This window comes from Pocillopora damicornis, chromosome 3 (genome assembly GCF_964200805.1).
Source record: "Pocillopora damicornis chromosome 3, jaPocDami1.2, whole genome shotgun sequence".
In the NCBI taxonomy this organism is placed as follows: domain Eukaryota; kingdom Metazoa; phylum Cnidaria; class Anthozoa; order Scleractinia; family Pocilloporidae; genus Pocillopora; species Pocillopora damicornis.
The window spans coordinates 31,551,350-31,569,841 of record NC_142672.1 but is presented as its reverse complement, the minus strand read 5'-3'; the positions used below and the strand labels follow the sequence as shown (position 1 = coordinate 31,569,841).

The 18,492-nt window shown below is 36.4% G+C and overlaps 2 protein-coding genes across 8 annotated transcripts; one reads left to right on the top strand and one right to left on the bottom strand.

Annotated features, from left to right (window-relative positions):
- The first annotated feature begins 611 nt into the window (after positions 1–611).
- LOC113665997 (QRFP-like peptide receptor) lies at positions 612–5,620 on the top strand. 2 transcript variants are annotated; one of them, XM_027181742.2, is made up of 5 exons: positions 612–1,074; positions 1,233–1,373; positions 2,557–2,827; positions 3,122–3,367; positions 4,444–5,620. In XM_027181742.2, exons 2-5 carry the CDS (start codon positions 1,267–1,269, stop codon positions 4,492–4,494), a joined length of 675 nt encoding a protein of 224 aa, XP_027037543.2. In that variant the 5' UTR covers positions 612–1,074; positions 1,233–1,266; the 3' UTR covers positions 4,495–5,620. The 2 variants fall into 2 exon arrangements, with proteins under 2 accessions (XP_027037543.2, XP_027037542.2); XM_027181741.2 differs by having other exon boundaries at positions 639–1,074; positions 4,269–5,607.
- A 2,199-nt stretch (positions 5,621–7,819) lies between these two features.
- On the bottom strand, positions 7,820–18,492 carry LOC113665994 (neuromedin-U receptor 2). 6 transcript variants are annotated; one of them, XM_027181738.2, is made up of 2 exons: positions 18,284–18,492; positions 7,820–10,361 (listed from the first exon to the last, which is right to left on the bottom strand). In XM_027181738.2, the coding sequence occupies exon 2, from the start codon at positions 10,274–10,276 to the stop codon at positions 9,281–9,283; it is 996 nt and encodes a 331-aa protein (XP_027037539.2). In that variant the 5' UTR covers positions 10,277–10,361; positions 18,284–18,492; the 3' UTR covers positions 7,820–9,280. The 6 variants fall into 6 exon arrangements, with proteins under 6 accessions (XP_027037539.2, XP_027037537.2, XP_089055963.1 ...); XM_027181736.2 differs by lacking the exon at positions 18,284–18,492 and adding an exon at positions 16,815–17,173; XM_089199837.1 differs by lacking the exon at positions 18,284–18,492 and adding an exon at positions 15,649–15,758.

Genomic DNA, 18,492 nt, shown 5'->3' with positions numbered 1-18,492 from the left:
TGACTTCAAAATTTGGACAAATCTATGGTTGCTCTAATTTTACAGCAATAACTTTCGGGTTGAAAGCGTCGGCTTACTACACTTAGATACTTACATGAACCTTGAATAACAGGCATATGAACCAAGATATATGCCGCGAGGTGAAAAAATAATCACCTTGAAAAGAGTCCATCTAATTCTACAGCTGAGAGACCGTAGACCCACAAGAAAGTTTAATCTGACTCTGTTGTAGTTTCGTGTTTGTGTTTAATTCCAAAAAAAATAATAAATGTAAGTAATGTTGTCGAGAGGTGAGCAAAAATGATATTTTAAAGATGAGAGTGTTTAACGATAAAGAAAACAACGAAATCTGTATTTGAATGAGTCGCAGCACAAGAAATCCCGCGGTTTTTTCAGGCATAAAATGTAATCAATTATTCTATGGCGAAGATTTGAACGATTACTCTTTGGCTATTGACATTTTAATTTTTTTAAATCATTTTTCCTTTGAATTTCTTCGTTTCTCTATCTCATTTAAATCAATAAAGTCCAAGGTTTAGTCAAATAAAACTGAGCCATTTTGTTTGCTTTTTTAACAACATTGCAATGTTTGCTTTAAAACTAAGAATTTGAGAAGATATGGTTTATAATCGTGCATAATTTTCAATTTTTCGTGAACTGTTTGAAGTCATGAGTGCTCAGATGAGACCTAGAAATCTAAAAAAAACATAAACAAAGAGAAAATGGTATCGACATGTGGATGTGAATAAGTCACAGCACTAAAAATCCCACGGTTCTTTAGTGATATTGTGGTATGACGTTTTTATTCAATGGACACTTTTTGGCAATTGACACGTTAAATTGTTTTTCATATTATTATTTTCTTTCGAACATTTCGTCGTGTCATTTTATTAGAAATCAATTTACTCGAAACGTTTTGGCAATATATAAAACAGTGCCACTTTTTCATCTGTAAATATATGTGATTGCACGCCTTCAAACTAGGAATTGGAGACAGTCGGGCATATTTCGTGCAATTTTCAAAATTTTAGATGAGATGAAGTCCTCTTCAATGGCTCAAATAATTCCAATCCAGTAAGAATGCCGTACATTAAGATGGAAGTTTATAACGAGTTTTTTTACAAATGAAACCTGTTGTTAGACCTTACTGTTCCTTTTCTCGGTTAAAGGCGAAATAACACCTCAACTACGAAAGATGAATTAACTTTCTGCAATGATTTGTTCCCATTTAGGTTACATCATTACTAGTTTGGAACGCATTTCCAGATGTCTGTTGCTTTTGCCATAACAACGACCCTCTTCATACTTGTCTTAGTGGATATCGTGGGAAATTCTCTCGTTTGTGTCATAATATGGAAAAATAGAAATCTCAGGTATGCCTAAAATCTTCACGCAGTCGAACTTCTCCTTATGGGTGCCTCTTTAAAATGGTCCGCTAAGAAAAACTGAGTACTGAATCTAGAAAGTTATTCATTTGTGTATCACAGTCGCGCAGATTGTTGTTAATTTAACTAGTTACGTGCAAATGTAAGCGCCATGGGCTAAAAACGTAGCTACATGTTAAGGTAAATTTCTAGTAATTAGCCAAAATATTGGCCTGCATTGCGTAAAGGTGTGGCTTTCTTGCGCTACTTCTTACAGTGAAGCAATATCAAGCGATAGTAAGAAATTGGGTATAACAATTGCATTAAAATGAATTCTAAACTCGACTCATAGGAAGGTGGTTTTTTTAAAGCATGTTTGGTGGTGTTTTAAGGCCACTCAGTAAAAGTAAAAGTGCACGTTAGGAAATTACTGCAAGGGTGAAAAGGTCTGAGATCAATCGGTTTTTTTAAAAGCATTAACAAAATTCATTCGTGGACAGTTCTTTTTATTCGCATTGGAGGTAGCAGGACAGAACTGAATTCCTTCTCGACACCCTTGTATTTTGGACTGGTTTTAGTAGCTAAATTACGAAACATTACATATTATCAGTCCGCCTAAACGTCACCGCCGCATGGCTACCTATCTGGAATCACTTGCCTACAAACCTAAAAAAAAGTTTCTTTATGAAAAAGTCTCTCGGAAATTGACTCTTTTTATGGAGTAAAAAGGTATGTTGTCAATCAGCTGAAATATTTCGTCAAAAAATAGATGTTTGCAAGCCCTTTTCTTCCCATTTAGTGTATTTCGCCATGTAATTACATGTAGAACTCGTTCTAAATCAATACTTATGCTCTCCAGAATTAGCTTAGTAGCCTTCACCAACTTACGGAATTGGTAAAAAGTTGATGTCCAAAACTGCCTTGCTCAAAGTTTTGTTCTTGATCTCCGCTGATCATCTCTTTCTCTAGTGAAATCATCATAATCACTCAACAGATAAAAGGTATCAATGAACAAAACTAAAACTCTTCTTTAAGCAATGGATTTAAAAACCGATAAGCCACACTAATCGATCGTTATGAAGCCAAATTAAAACCGCATGGTTTTTGTCACCACTCTACTCCCACACTCCTCTCGGGGATAAAAAGAATAATCAATTATACTTATTTTAGTGCATATTTGCTTATCCCGCAGGACACCCATAAATGTCCTGATTTTCAATCTTGCTGTGGCAGATGCCCTCTTCGCGGCGTTTATTTCACCCAAACTTATTGTAGGTGCCAATTTAAGGCACCCAGAGGGTTGGATTAGTTCGATTTTGTGCACATTCATAACTGGTGGAGGCTTTGGATGGGTTGCAGCAGCCTGTTCCATTTATACTCTGGTTGCAATCGCTGTGGAAAGATATTATGCAGTATTTGATTCGCGTGGAAAAAGATGGAAACTCACCAATCGTAAACTGAAGGTTTGTCTCCCTAGCAAAGTTTCTACTAGAAAAATCATATAACGATAACATAAAGTGATAGCGTAAGCGAAAAGGTTAGCAATAACGACGACAACAACAACGATAACTATAACGATGAAAATGGCAATAACCATGACGATAAGAAGGATGTAGACGAGGACAATGTAGGTAACGACGACGATGACAATGACGATGACGATGGTGATGGCGATAGCGATGGCGATGGCGATGACGATGACGATAGTAATAAACCAATCAGTGTGTAGACTCCCTAAGTTAACTTCTCCTTTCCAGGTTATAATAACCATCGCCTGGCTTATTGGTGTGACAAGCAACATTCCAACTTTCATTCACCTGAAGGTCACCAACGGCTTATGCTATGAAACGTGGCCCGACGATTGGAAGATCAGGACTTATAATATATTTCTTACAACACAAGTATGTGTTGCCTTGTCAGTGATGGTCACGCTGTACTCGAGGGTCGTTTTTGCCCTGTGGTTTAAACGAAATGGTACTAATGCGGTGACACCTCAGCAAAAAGTAAGTGCTGACAAATTAGTTTGTAAAAAAAGTGATATGGGTTTTTACATTGCCAATTGTATGTTCACATATACGCATTTTCACCTTTCGTACAGGCTATTTGGTATATTCTGGTTATATGTTGCTCGTAATACATTAAAAATGGAAACGTAGAATTCACCATCGATAAGAATATTTTAACATCACGAGCATATGTTTTTTAGCTACAAACAAAAACATACAAGAGAAAGAAAACGCTCATTTGACAAGCTAAGAAGAAAAAAATAGAGAAAAAAAAAAAAAAAAAGAAATCACGTAGAAAACTCACAGGCACCACTCAAAGAATATGAATAGATGCTGTATGGAATAATGGATCGTGTATTGTGAATTTGCCACCGTAGAGAGATTGTTTAAGTGATTTTCGAGCGTCGGCCGCTTCGTCATTTGCTCTGACGCGTTATCTTGTATGAGCAAAAACTGAAGCACGGTTATTGATTTCTAGGTTTCTGATTGGCTCTTCGGAGCCAATTATTCTACTCAGGCTTGCCGAAAAACATTTCACTTCTAGGTCATTTTACCAAATAACGTCACGAGAACCCCCAAAACATGTCACCATTTAGGGCAGAAAGTGGTGCTATTCGTGAATAAATCAGAATGCCGAGAGCCAAGCAGTTTGCAAAAATTACCAGTGACTTTAGACGGATATAATAAATGAGGTGGAAAGGTGACTGAATTAACGAATGCAACTGATCCAAAGCACATCATAAGCTTAATTCGAAAACTTTGGCACTTTCAGAACAAGGGTTTATCATCAATAATCAATGAACGCGCATTGTTAAAGCCTTTCCCGGCTTTAGAAGCAATGACTGCCCATAACTGAACCATGTGTTTTTATCTCTCTCATCTCATATTCAAACTCCAGGGTATAATGGGGGTTCGCAAGCGAGTGACCATAATGGCTGTGGTTGTCAGCACCATTTTTGGAATTTGTCATGGCTCCATCCAGTTCTTTTACACCTTGCACTTATTCACTTCTTATCAGATGAGTTACGCAGTGTATGCTTTTTCCAACCTGATGATATTGTTCAATTCTGCAGTCAACCCTTTCGTATATGCCTTACTCAACCACAATTTCAGAGAGAAAGTGAAAGCAATTCTCCGCTGCTCCAAGGTAAAGGTTGATGTGACGAGACGTACGAGGAACGATGTCAACACAAGCGAGTAGTAAACAATCGTGATTCTTCCTATAAATTTGACAACATTTGTAACATAGAAATAAAATAATAAGCTGAATTTTTCTGATTCTGCAGTGAACTCACGCCCTCTGCAGATTTCTGAAACTTTTCCTGTTTTTGGAAGTCGCCAGTCAATAAATAAATTAACAGAAGCCATTTTAACAAAGAGTTTTACGAACAGCGAACAAAGCCACTTCGTGTCATAAAGTTCATGAGGTTATATTTAAGTCTGAATACAAGCTCTGTAATAAAAGAGAAGTGCAACTTAAAGACTGGTGCAACTGTTGATCTACATCCTTAGAGTCTACCCTAACGAGTGACTTATTTACATATATAAGAGAATGAGCTAAATGAAGTCGTGGTACTCCTAAGAGCGGACTGAGCCATAAGTCGCCCCCACACGCGGTCTACCGACGAGAGGATTTTTTTTCAGTTTCCATATAATCTGAAATAAACCTTCTGGGTCTTTAAACGAATGGAACTTTCAGTAGAGCAAACTGAAAACGACGGTGAAAGTGTGGAAAATTCTATGGTTGCTCGAATTTTACAGCAAATAACTTTCTGGTTGCCAACATGTCAGTTGTAAGCGTCGGGTTATTACACTTAGATAATGACACGAACCTTGAATACCAGGTATATAAACCAAGATATATGCCGCAAGGTGAAAAAGTAATGACGTTTAAAAGAGTCCATCTAATTCTATAGAGACCTTAAACCCACAAGAAAGTTCAGTCTGAACTTACATGTATTTTCGTGTTCGTGTTTGATTATAAAAAAATAATATAAATGTAAGTAATGTTGTCGAGAGGTGAGAAAAAAAGAATTTTTATAGAAGAGAGTGTTTAACAATATCGACATCTGGATGTGAATGAGTCGTAGCACAAGAAATCCCGTGGCTTTTTCAGGCATAAAAGGTGATCAATTATTCTAGGGCGAAGATTTCAATGATTACTCTTTGCCTATTGACATTTTAATTTTTTTAAATCATTTTTCCTTGGAATTTCTACGTTTCTCCATCTCATTTTAATTCAATAAAGCCCAAAGTTTAGTCAGCATAAAACTGAGCCATTCTGTTTGCTTTTTTAACAATATTGCATTTTTTGCTTTGATGCTAGGAATTCGAGAAGGTTAGGTTTTTAATCGTGCATAATTTTCAATTTTTCGAGAACTGTTTGAAAGTCATGAGTGTTTAGATGAGACCTCGAAATCAAGGAAAACATAGGCAAAAGGAAAATGGTATCGACATGTGGATGTGAATAACTCACAGCACTAATATTCCCACGGTTCTTTAGTGATATTTTGGTATATTGTCTTTATTGCATGGCAAAAACTTTAATGGTTACCTTTAGCAATTTTACACTTCAAATATATTTTTTTTATAATGTATTCTTTTGATCATTTCGTCGTGTCATTCGATTGGAAATCATTTCATTCAAAACGTTTAGGGAATATATAATATATAAAGCATTGTCATTTTTCCATCTGTTTACTCAGTGTTTCCCTCAAAGAAGGGACCCAGATTGCCGATACACTGTATGTATTTTTAAACCGAATGCCAAAAGTTCTTGAAGACGAGATAATTTAGACGCGTATTGTGACGAAATACCATAAATCTGAATATAACAGCACTCTTAATACACAAATACCTAAATGGTTCGGCTGGACCGATTCGAAACGAGAAAACGGGATGTTGGATGTTGATAAAATCAGGAATGGGAAAGGGGAGTCTGGAACCGAGAAGTATGGCGGTAATCCGCATAAAAATTCAAAATGGCGTATGGTGACATGCTCATGTTCTGAGAACGTGCTCTTCGAAATCGTTCTTAAGGGCAGTCAGTTTAGACAAATGAAGTTTTTTTAAAGAGGTTTTTAACTTGCCTGGTTTTCACTGCGCCGTGAGCACAAACGTAAAGATAACGCCCCTTATTTCGCCGTGAAAACGGCTTCAACGTAAGCACAGGCACAAGGATCAGAACTTTTGCTTTTTCTTGTGCTTGTGCTTGCATTGAGGCAGTTTTCAAAATGAAATGAGAGATGTTATTCTTACGAAAAAGCCAAGCTTAAGAAAAAAATTACTAAGAGAATGATTGACCGAGAGAACTCAATTTTATATGAATTTCATCTGATTAAACCATACTTACATAATTTTTTTTCTTTCTCATCTTATATCTAAACCCCAGGGTATAATGGGAGTTCGCAAGCGGGTTACCGCAATGGCTGTGGTTGTCAGCATCATATTTGGAATCTGTCATGGCTCCATTCAGTTCTTTTACACCTTACGGTTACCCTCTTCTTATCGGATGAGTTATGTGGTGTATGCAATTTCAAATCAGATAGTATTATTCAATTCTGCAGTGAACCCTTTCGTATATGCCCTGCTCAACCACAATTTCAGACAGAAAGTAAAGGCAATTCTCCGCTGCTCCAAGGTTAAGGTGGATGCGACGAGTTAGCTACAAAACAACGTTGTTGTCAACGTAAGCAAGCATTGAAGCATTCGTGATTCGTCGAACAATATGATCGCATCTATAATCTACTCTGTGATTCTAAAGATAACTTATGCCTTTTAAGACCGTCGCTGGTGAAAAAAAATCGAAAATAAATAAACGATTTGGCGGAAGCAATTCTGAGAGTTTGTTGAACACTTTTTATGATAAAAAGGTAAAATAGGCGAACCCATTTGTGCGGCAATGTGCATGGGACTATGTTCAAGACATAATAAATACACTTAATTTGATGATTCAAGAGGTCATACAGGCGGATAATTTTTGAGTTGCTTTGATTTGTATCGACCGCATTAGACGTGCTCGAAACTCATAAACAACTCAAACGAAACCACCTAAGTGTTCCTTATGACCACAAAAAAATCTGATGCTTTTAAAAACTTGTTGCTTGAAACGTTGAGCCTTGAAACTATCAAAGCTTAAAACGCTCAGTGCGCCCATTTTGTTGCTCGGGTTTCCGCTCAAAATAGAGTAGAATTAAACAACAAAAAATTAAATCCAAAAACACCCACAATGATGAAATGAACGAGTTAAAAAAATTATTCATAAATAATGAGAAATTTATACCGAGCATAATATAAATAGAAACATAAACCATCAAATTTTCCATCCAAAGGAAATATTCTAACCATCCCTTAGCAGGGAGACGTATGGCGCAAAGTTCAATTAATGCCGACCGAATTAAAATACAGTAGATGTTACGGTTTAATCTTACCGACAGAAAAACGCTACAATTCCACAAACTCAACTACTTTATTAAACAGCGAGTAATAACTAGTGATGTTCTTAACAAGGAACGAATCCTTAAGGCAGTACAAAACTTATAGTTAATAAACTTAATTAAGCCTAACACAGTCTATATACTAGCTCACCACTGACACAATCTCACTGTTGTCTCCAAAGTCCATTGAAACGAGTAATCTTCCGCAGTAACTCTCTCATAGTGTAGCTTTTATAGCAGTCGTCGCTCCGACGACAACTACTACTCTTACTAATACATAAGCGAGGTTTTATATATCTTCAAAAAGTGTTCTGGAACATTCCAGACGCTTACACAAGAACTATTTTAGTTTTACATATTATTATTAACATATTATTACATATTATTATTATATTATATTATTAACTATTTTATTACATAATAAATACGTGACTATATGAAATGTTCTGAAAAGTTCTACGGTATGCAAGTCAGCATGACTCATTATTTATTAAAATTTCTAGATTATAGATTATATTTACAACAATAACTCATAAAATCGAAACCGTATTAAGTAGTCACCCACGGTAAATGACAGGGTGACCGCTTAATACAGGTTGTACAGAATAGAGGTGTCATTTAAAAAGAAAGAGAAACAACACCAGTTTATCATAATTTACCTCTGAATTTTTTATTTCTGGAGATAAACAGATTAAATTTTACTTGAAAAATTATTTGTAGTTTTATTTTAGTAGTTTTTCTTTAAGTGACAAGACAATAAAAACAGGCCTTTGGATCTCAGTCACGAGTGACCACGACCGCTTAACCCTTTAACCTCTAAGAGTGACTAGCATCTATTTTCTCACAACAATATGACTCCTGAATCACACATTAAGGTCATGAGAATATAGGAAATGGTCACCAGGGAAGGAACCTTTAGATCGGCGAACAAATTCCCCTTGTCAGGACCTTAGGAAATGTATAAAGAACAGTATGAAGAATATGCTTACTGATGTGAGGCTGTAAAAGGTTAATAGAAGTGACCGCTAATTAGGGGTCAAAATAACAGTAACAAAGGGGAAACAAATATGGGAGTTTAACAACCGATCGCTTAATAAGGTGGCGCTTAATGCGCTGTCCTAAAATACAGGTTTGACTGTAATAACAACTATAACAACAGCAGAAGCCATTTGCATTAAATTAGACAAGATAATATGGATTAAATGGTATATTTTTTAGACAGACTATTCTCAAAGCCCTCCTTAACACAAAGCTGTCACCTATTACCTATCAAACATAGATTTACCACGGTAATTAAGCTTGAGAAACACGAAAGCTCAAATTACTGTTAAGTTTAAGACAGTAGAAAAACGACTATGCAATCTGCTAGTCTACAAGGGTTAAACTATAATATTTCCAGGTAGTACAGCCACATCTACAAGTGTTGTCTTTTTCCACCTAACTCTAAAAGTGACTTACCGCTAATCATTGAGGTTTAAGAAAGCATTTCCTTAAATGACTGACGAAACCTCCTGCTTACGAGGGAATAGATGAAAGGGTTACAAGCAGAATTGAAAAGATAAAAAAATATGCAAATCCTAAAATAAATGAAAGAAAATTTTTGATATTTGAAGTGATAATCGATTGGAATTAATCGGAAAATGCTGAGTGGAAGAACAGTGATTGCGAAAACTACAACTACTGGGGTCATGATCTTACTGACTCTTTTACTACGTGTTTTCACGAGGCTTACTTGGCTGGTTCTGAAGCTTCCCGTGCAGCTATTTTCTGCAATTTCCATGTTGAACGATTCGCTCTTGCGCAGCTTGCGCTTGATGGCACAGTAACTCATAAGGATGAGGGAAAGTGGTATAACATAGGTGACCAAGGTCAATGCGATGCTATAGATGTAAAAAAGCTCGTTGTTAGGCCACTCTGCTACACAGTAAATTCCGTCTGATTGCTGGTAGTAATCAAATACAAGTAACAGAGGCAAAGAAATCCCAAGAAATGAAAAGATCCAAATGACAGCGCATACAATTCTTGGTTTTGCCAATGACCTGGAAGCCATTTGGGGGAACCTTGCGTTCAGTATACGATGCCTTTCAACGGCAATGGCGGTAATTGACCAAATAGACACTCCGAAAAAGGTGTCGCTCAGCGGGAAAATATATCGGCATGTGAATTCGCCAAGTGGCCAGTAGGCGAAACGTTCCGTGACTATTCCGAGAGGAAAAGACACAAGAAGGGAGGCTAAGTCGCCAACAGCTACATTTCTGATGTACGTATTTGTAGGAACTGTATTCAGTGACCGATGCTGTGATATTGCAAAGCACACAGCTAAGTTTCCAATGACACCGGCCAAGGCAATAAATGCTTCAACAGAAAGTCGTATCACAACCAACCAGAGCGGCTCTAGAGCACTTGCAGTAAAAGTATTCGTTTGGGTAAAGTTGCCACTTGGGACGTCGGTGGAATTGTTGAAAGACATGGCTTGTTCAGTTTACAAAATCGGCAAATGGCAATGGCGGGTGTTGGGTAATATTCAGCGCTTTCTTCGTGTTCCCTTCCTTTAACTAGCAAGCAGAGAACAGATATTAAACATGAAAACAAATGTGCTTTCACTATTTCCTAGTTGATTAATTAATTAGACGTTAGCCGCTTTGTATGTTATCATCATTAAGAACAACCTCCTGTTCCCTAATCAAAGTTTCATCAAGCATACCTTAGATAAAGTTTATAGGGGTTTCGCAAAAGTTTTGACAACTCACGATCTCTGCTTGTCACAGAGGAAGTGTTTCGAATTAATTTAGAAAAAGCTTTTAGTTTTTAACGCTAAAGAGAAATACATCAATGACGAAAAAGTGTTTATAGCTTGGTTTGCAATCCTGAATCATTCACTAGATAAGAAGGGATATTTGAATAAGCTTAAGGCGCACAAAAGTAAAAAACTAATGAAAAGGGCGTCACTCGGTCCCTTCCCTCATTTATTTTTGGAAGTCAAATTTGTAACACGATGCGAAACAAATTACTGAGTGAAAGCGGAGTCAAACTATTAAATGTTTTGTCGGTCTGACTGATAATGTCTCGAACGACAATAAGTAAAATGTTTCACAGGATACAGATAAATGAAAATTAAAGCAGGTGGAGTAATTTAAGGCGAGTGAAATTGTCTTTTTTTTGTTCACAATATTGTTTTCCGTTCGCTATCTTTAGCTTTTTCGTGTATACTGACATTCATACTGTTCTAAAGAAATACTCCTCATTAGATCACGCAGGAAAGTGAAATACTGCAGCTAGTTAGTGATCGTGATCACCAACCATATTTGACAAAGGAACTCTTGGAAAGGAGCAATAAAAAATCCAATATATTCAGAAAATTGCTGGCTAATGAGTGTTGAAGACAGCCCTTGTCACATCAAAGATGGGAGGTTGAGGAAGGACCACCGGATTATAAATTGAAGTTCAACTTAAGTACTTCTTATGGACGAGAAATTTGGTTCAAAAGCCATAAAATGCCTCTCTCTGTCATTAAAAAGGATATATGACAATAGAACTCTTAAAGTGTTTTGTAATTTTAAAGGAGTAACTTAACATTTTGAAATTCGTCTTTAATATTCGATCATGGATGCTTTTTCTTCGAAACGTGTTTGTTTGTTTACCTTATTACTTCTTTGGCAAACCAAAAATACAAAACAAAACAAAGAAGAAAAAGAACACGGCATCCTTGGCTAAAAAATGATGACGATTTTCTGCGATTACCAGAACAACTGATGTTTGCGACGCGGCTGAGCGTCGTGGTGTTATTGTTTTTGTTTAGTTTGAAATGGAGTTGAGGTCCTGCATGTGATTGACATAAACGTTCCCTTGTCGCAATACCTAGTTAAGTTTTCATTCAGCCATGTTTATTCTTTAAAAACTCCGCTAGTACCAGATTCAATTTGGGTGCAAGATAAAAATTCAGTAATAATAATAAGAAAATTTCCTCTTTTGAAACAATTAACAAGATAGATTGGTTTGCGTGTCATGGCTGAAACGCAGCTTTTAAACAATAATAAGATGTTAAATGGCGTCAGGTCAGGTTTCCACTTCACTCTAATCCTAAGTAATTTATTTCAAAGGTATCCCGCATATCTTCCGCCAAGCTGATAATCTCCTCTAAAAGTCATAAATCTGTAATTCCGATGAGAGGTTTCGTAATACATTGCATCTGTCTCATTTTCATCGCTCGTATATTTCTCAAGTAAAGACAAGCGTAAGCGACAAGCGTGCAAAGGAAACACAGAAAAAAAATGTTTTCAGCTCCTTCGTTTGTAACTTAAAAAATAAATCAATCAATAAATAAATCAGTCGATTGCATGTATCAATCATTCACTAAAAGTGAGACATACCATTTAACGATCCTAAAATGATAAAAAGACCCGTGGCTTTCCATGATCTTGAAACGAACAGACCTTCTATGACAACTTAGCTTATTCAAGTAATCAAATCTATGTTTGTCACGCGAGCGCGCCTTACATCCTAATTATGTACGCTGATGATTAGTGTAAATGTACGGAAGCGCAGGGAGGAGAAAACGAAAATTAAGACATTTCTGATCGTCTAGGATTTTAAAAACCTAACCGGGATCATTAAAAGCGTTTCTAATTTCCAAACACGTCCCAAATTTCTGAGATGTGTCACATGAACCAATTGTTATAAGTCAGAAAAAGCCTTTAAAATGATTTTCAAACGGAAACCAAAAACACGAGATCGACATAACTAACAACAATTTTGCTTTTTGTTCTAAATAAGGTCATAAAAATTTCGCAAGAAAACATTACAGTTAAAGGATTTTAATAACCGGGAATAGTCATTTGAAGCCCTGCACTTTTAAAGATTATTCATACTGTTTCGTGACCTGCATCTAATTTTTCTTTACTGTGAAATTTGAATATGGATTGCATAATATCGAAAAAGACATTTGAAAATAAACGAACTGATCTATCGGTCAACAAATGTGATAAGGTACCAAATATTCGTGAATTATTTCGTCTTCCAACAGAACAACGCATTTCGTGTTTAATTTCCCTCGTACCTGTGGCTCTCACTATTCTTTGAAAGCTGCTTTCAAGTAAACCAGAAAGCTGTTATTATTTTTCTTGTGCACGTATGGCTTCTGCCTTGTCTCCCACTGTTTTGCTATATTTCCAGACCCCCTGTATGCAAAATCATAGCAATGCGATAATTCATTTCGACCAACTCAAATGCGTACCAAAGAATAAACTTGATTGCTCTGTTGTATTCGAATGAATAACATTCCAATGATAAAAAGAGGGTTTATGCATGCCGATTTCAAATAATAAAACAGTTTGACCTTGGTTGTCTGTTTTACCTCTTTTTTGTAATCTTTCTAGGTATGTTCTAAATACAAAATTGTTGAAAGGTTTGATAAATTTCTTGAAATACAGAAATATGATGAAATGGTATACTACCAACGACGAGAATGATGAGAGTGTCTCATCTTGATGTGATAACTTTTAGAAGGAAGCTTTCATCGCATTCCCAACTCTAAAAAGCCAACAGTTTCTTTCCTTTCTCGACAGATTCTTATATTCTTTTTCTAATGGAACAAGAAGTAAATGCTGGACACACCCTGTTGAAGTACGATCCACTTGCTTCCAAAAGATTGATTGAAGTTTTATTTTTTTGGCTATTTTGTATTCGTTTGCCTTGCTCCTGCCCTTTAAAGAATTGAGACATGTTCAGTCGAACTTTTCCTCTGTTTCGCGCTCTAAATTTAAAAGTTCCTTTGGATTATCGACTTAGAAGGGCGCCGATCGTCGGACATTTTTACTCATCATCTTTCAAGTGAAGATAGAGCATATCAGATTTTAGTTAAAAGGTTCAACTTTTTATATTTAAGAAGGACGGCGAACAGGGAGGTTTTCATACAATTTTCTTTCTTCGAAGCGAACGCCAGATAAACATATTGTCAATTCAGTAGTCCTTAAATGAGTGTACTTGTTTTTGTGTGAATCCATTTCTTTTCCGTATACATTTGTTTAGCACGCTGGACACTCGTTATCAAGACGGCAACATCACTTGTTTTTTTTTCTCATATATATATATTTTTGTGACAACTCGAACTGACTGTTTTTTCGATCCATATTTTAAAAAGAAGAGGAAACTGTAGGTAATAACTAGGTTGAAAAATAGACAGGTCTTTTTAGGTCCTCGTTGTCGAAGGGAAACCGTTTCTTTCTTTTTTTGTTTAATTAAAATTCTCGATTGTTTTGTTTTGTCTCCTTTAAAACATTATTTCTCTGAGGCTTCGCTTTGACGACGGGCCAACACTCGAAACTTCAGCTTTACGGCTGCCAATTTAAAGTTCAATATTAGGATTGGTAAATAGATAGCACATTGATTATTTGTGAAAATCATGACCGGAGCGGAGTGATCGAAGCATCTTCTACAGAAGGAAGAGATCTTCCTGACAGAAATTACGGCTTTTCACTGCTTGAGATCATGTGGCTCTCTTAGACATAACTTACCATACGTACAAATATCAAACACACGATGAAACCGACATAAAATCATAGTAAAATAGATGGGGGAAACATTATACAGTTCGAGTTTACTTATTCTACACCAAAAATAAAATTAAACTATTTTCGCGTGGTTGATTGTCTTTACCCGTGGGAACCAAAAATAATACAAACAAAGGAATTCAACGAATCGATTTGGGTTAACTTTCTTGTTTTCACCAGGCCTGTAGTCGCGCCAGAAGTCGGTGGATTGTTATAATTACCTTACCAGCATTAAATCAATGATTTCTTTTTTCTCAAACTTGGTCAGAATGCTGAAAGATCAAACCAAAGTTGGTAATATCTCTCTCTCAACGTAGTCTACTGCGCAAAGCAAAAAACGAAAACAAACACTTAGTTAACCTGGCAAAGGACAATGTCTTGCCTGCGCCGAAATTAAAATATGTGAGAAAACAAAGCCATACTGTCTACTCCGATGGTTTACGTGTGAAGTGTACAAACCTTCAAAATTTGTGCCACAGAAACTCAGATACTTTTTTTTACGCAGGATAATACCAATAAATGAAAACCAATTTTGCAGATGTTAGAGGAACATATCGTCAGAAATATTGTAAGGTAAGCAAAATTTTATCTCAGACTGCTTATCATAAACTTCATGAGAGCTTCTAGAAAAAATATCCACCTGATTTTACCACAGCTTGGGGTGCTCTTAACCAAAATCGAGGACGTTCCGCCAATGTACCATGTGCAATCAATTATTTATGAAAAATACGAAGCCACTTGATTACTGAGTAACTGATAACGATCGAACTTCGCTCTGACGAAGGGCTAACGCTCCAAACGTCAACGTTAGCAACTCTTCACAGTGACCGGTTTACATTATTAAATCAGATATTGAAACCAAATCATCTTGTACCCCCCACCAACAGAAAACCACAGTTTCGCTACCTACTTTGTTTATTTGTAGAAAAAGAGGAATACTGGAGTAGAAAATGTCGGTTTTGTACGAAAAATTTATTTGACGTGAAACAAATTCCTGATAGAAAGAGATTATATATCGCATTAATAAAGAGGGTTTCTTTCTTTCTGCCTATATTGTCTTATTAAAACAGACTTAAAGTAATTACACGTTTCGTGGTAGGATTTAGCTCGCGGTCGAAGAGAAAATGTATCTTAAACATTTTGAAAAAAAAGAAATGACACATCTTGTTTTTAAAAAACAAGATGCAATTACTACTGTCGCAACCTCTCACAGAAGAATTGAAGAAATCACAACCCTTTGGATCGCCGAAAAAAAGGAAGGTAAGAATATCTAAAGAATTTCCAAATGTCATACCTGTCCAGATTTCTGAGTTTTTAAAAAACATCTTCTTCAAATGGAGCAGGGACCGTTTCTACAAACGTTCCAGTAGCTTTGGCCCACGGAAAAACTTTGATATCTACATCGAAGGGAGGGTCAAATTGCTCGTCTTTCCTTTAAAAAAAACTTTATTCAGGTTAATTTCGTGATACTTTAATTGCTTGAGTCTTAAATGTAAAACGCAAAAATCGAACCCAGCTTGTCAGGTGCAGTTGTTCGGGCGCCAGTGGTTTTAGCACAGCACACTTTTCAGTTAATTTCACAGGGGAAGCATTTTGAACCATGTGGCTATTCTGCTTTGGACGTGCTTAAGGAATAGAGGAAGAAAACAAGCTTACAAAATACGAAAATGTTGCAGCTTTGTCTTCGGTGCGCGCGCAAAGTTTATCCATCAACCTCGATCTCATTCACTCGACCCAGTCTTTAAAGCTAGTTCAAAACTTATTGGCCATTCGAGGCGGTCGCCACTACTTTTAGCTCATTACCAGCTGGCCCACTTTAGCTTTTACAAGTTCAGATAAGGCAAGGTTAGTTTGGCCATTTAAAGTTGGAAATGAAATCACTGGATTAAAAACTCTCTGTAGCTCACTGGAAAATCGGAACATTGCCTTTTTTACCGAATTGTCCAGGTTGCTAAAAATGATGAAATAGCAAAAATACACGCATTGTTAATGCGTACGTTCCATAAAAAAGTGGCTTTTGTAATATTCGAATTCGAATCTTTGTTAATTCCATTTGCTCAAAACCTCCACATCAGTTACAACAAGAAATTATAAACTGTCGCTTACCATGAAAATATGCGAGATATCATAAAGGCAAATGTGCTTGATATAATCAAATATTACAATGAAAGCTGTCAGAGAATACAGCGAGACAGCACCCTTCTTTTTAATTTTTTGATTCTGGTGAAGAAAGAGCTAAGGCTTCCCTAACGCAGCTAAATTATTAGGATCCTCTCGTGCTGGATCTTATTGGAGCAATCAAGCTTCGCTTTGGCTGAAATGGCATTTGACTATAACTTGTGCCGGCGTTTTTCCTGTCTTACAGGGATTAAAATAAATATTTGGGAACCTAAGCAAAAGTCCATTAAAAATGAATTTATAATTTTAGCTAGAATTTCACGAATGGCTAGATGTGTTTACCTTTTCATACGGCGCCACACCTCAACTTCAACATAACATGGGTGAGCAGTGTTGAGTTCGAAATGGAAACTTAAATAACCTGGCGTCGGATTTTTCGCCTGCAGCCCACGCAATTAAGTGATTTCAAGTGTTTGTTTCGCAGAGGACGGCAAAGAGATGAACAAAGTTTTGAGACACACGTACTGAGCTATTGTTTTTCCCATTAAATCTTTTGTTTTGCCAAGTTGTTGTTGTCGTCGCCGACGTGGTTTATTCAGGATCTGTATTATCGTGTGGGAGGAGAATGTGTTACCTCCTTGCAAGTTTAATATCTTAGCTAATTGTTGAAACAATACCTCCCAAAAAAAATGTTCATTATGTAGTCTAACAGCACAGCTACTACTTAAACTTAACTACCAGTGTGAAAGATGTTTCAGTCGAAAAATAATGCAGTCTTCTTACTTATTCCAGGTATTTAACGAAGATTTTGAATACCCTTTAAACGATAAGGGAAACCTTGATTTCCATTTTGTTCGTCCATCAGAGCTCGCTAAAAGCGCGTATCACGTTAAACTGAGGCATCAAAAAAGAACAAAAATACAAATTCAAATGTTTTCCAACATACACAAGGCTTAATCAAATCGTGACACTCGACAAAAGTGAATCTGAGGACCAGTGTCTTGTAAACAACCACCTCCAAAATGAGTGTTGAACACATTTTTCAATCTTTCACTATTCAAAGTTCAGTCCATAAAGATTTACACATGCTTCTACTATCTCTGTCCAGAAAACATGACTCTAATTCGAGTTAATTCAAAGAAACCAATTTAAACATCTTTTCAAATCAAAGGTGGTCGATGAAATTCTCATGAAAACTGAGAGCTTCAATTCTTCTTTTGAATAAAGAACGTACATTAGTATCGGAGAAAACAACTACACTCAAACCATTCGCTAAAATTTAATTAAACCAACATGGGTGAAAAAGAGTTCGAAAGTAGATAGATATAAGAAAAAAATTATTACAGAAGCGAAATTGTTGGGATTATTATTGATAAAAAAACATTGAAGCCATGTTGGTGAGACTTGTTGGTGAGGTCTGCAAAAGAGCTGCAAGGCAGATGTGTTTTATGTTCCAGGGTTAAAACGGAATAGCTATTTTGCTATAACAGAAAACGCGAAGGAACAAAGATCCGAATCCGAAAGGTGTTGAAAAGCATATAGATATATTCACATTTCCTATATTGAAAGTGATGCTTGAGTAAAGTCTTGACGATTTAAGATAGATCACTTTGAACCAGACTATTTTACGCCTACTGCGACAGAACTACTTCATTGTGGCGACACAAATCTAATTGCAAAACACATTTTTTTGGTTGATTGTCTTTGAAAATAGCAAATTTAAAACTGCACATCGGTTTGGGTGTCAACGACAAGAAACGATGCGCAGATTGCTGTCCTTGGTGATACAAGAATCGCTTAAAATAATCTACCTCAGTTTTTGCTTTTATCCATTTCCAGTCGCAAATAGACCCGTCCTTCCTTACCAGCTCATGCTCAATTCGCCAAACCTGCTGAGATTTTCGTAAGATTACTTTGAAGCTCATTAGTCTGGTTCGCCGTATGATAAAAATCTGGTATTTTTTTAGAAAATGTGTCTTACAAGTGGTTTGCTGTTTGGCAACCTCGCTGGTGAGGTTTC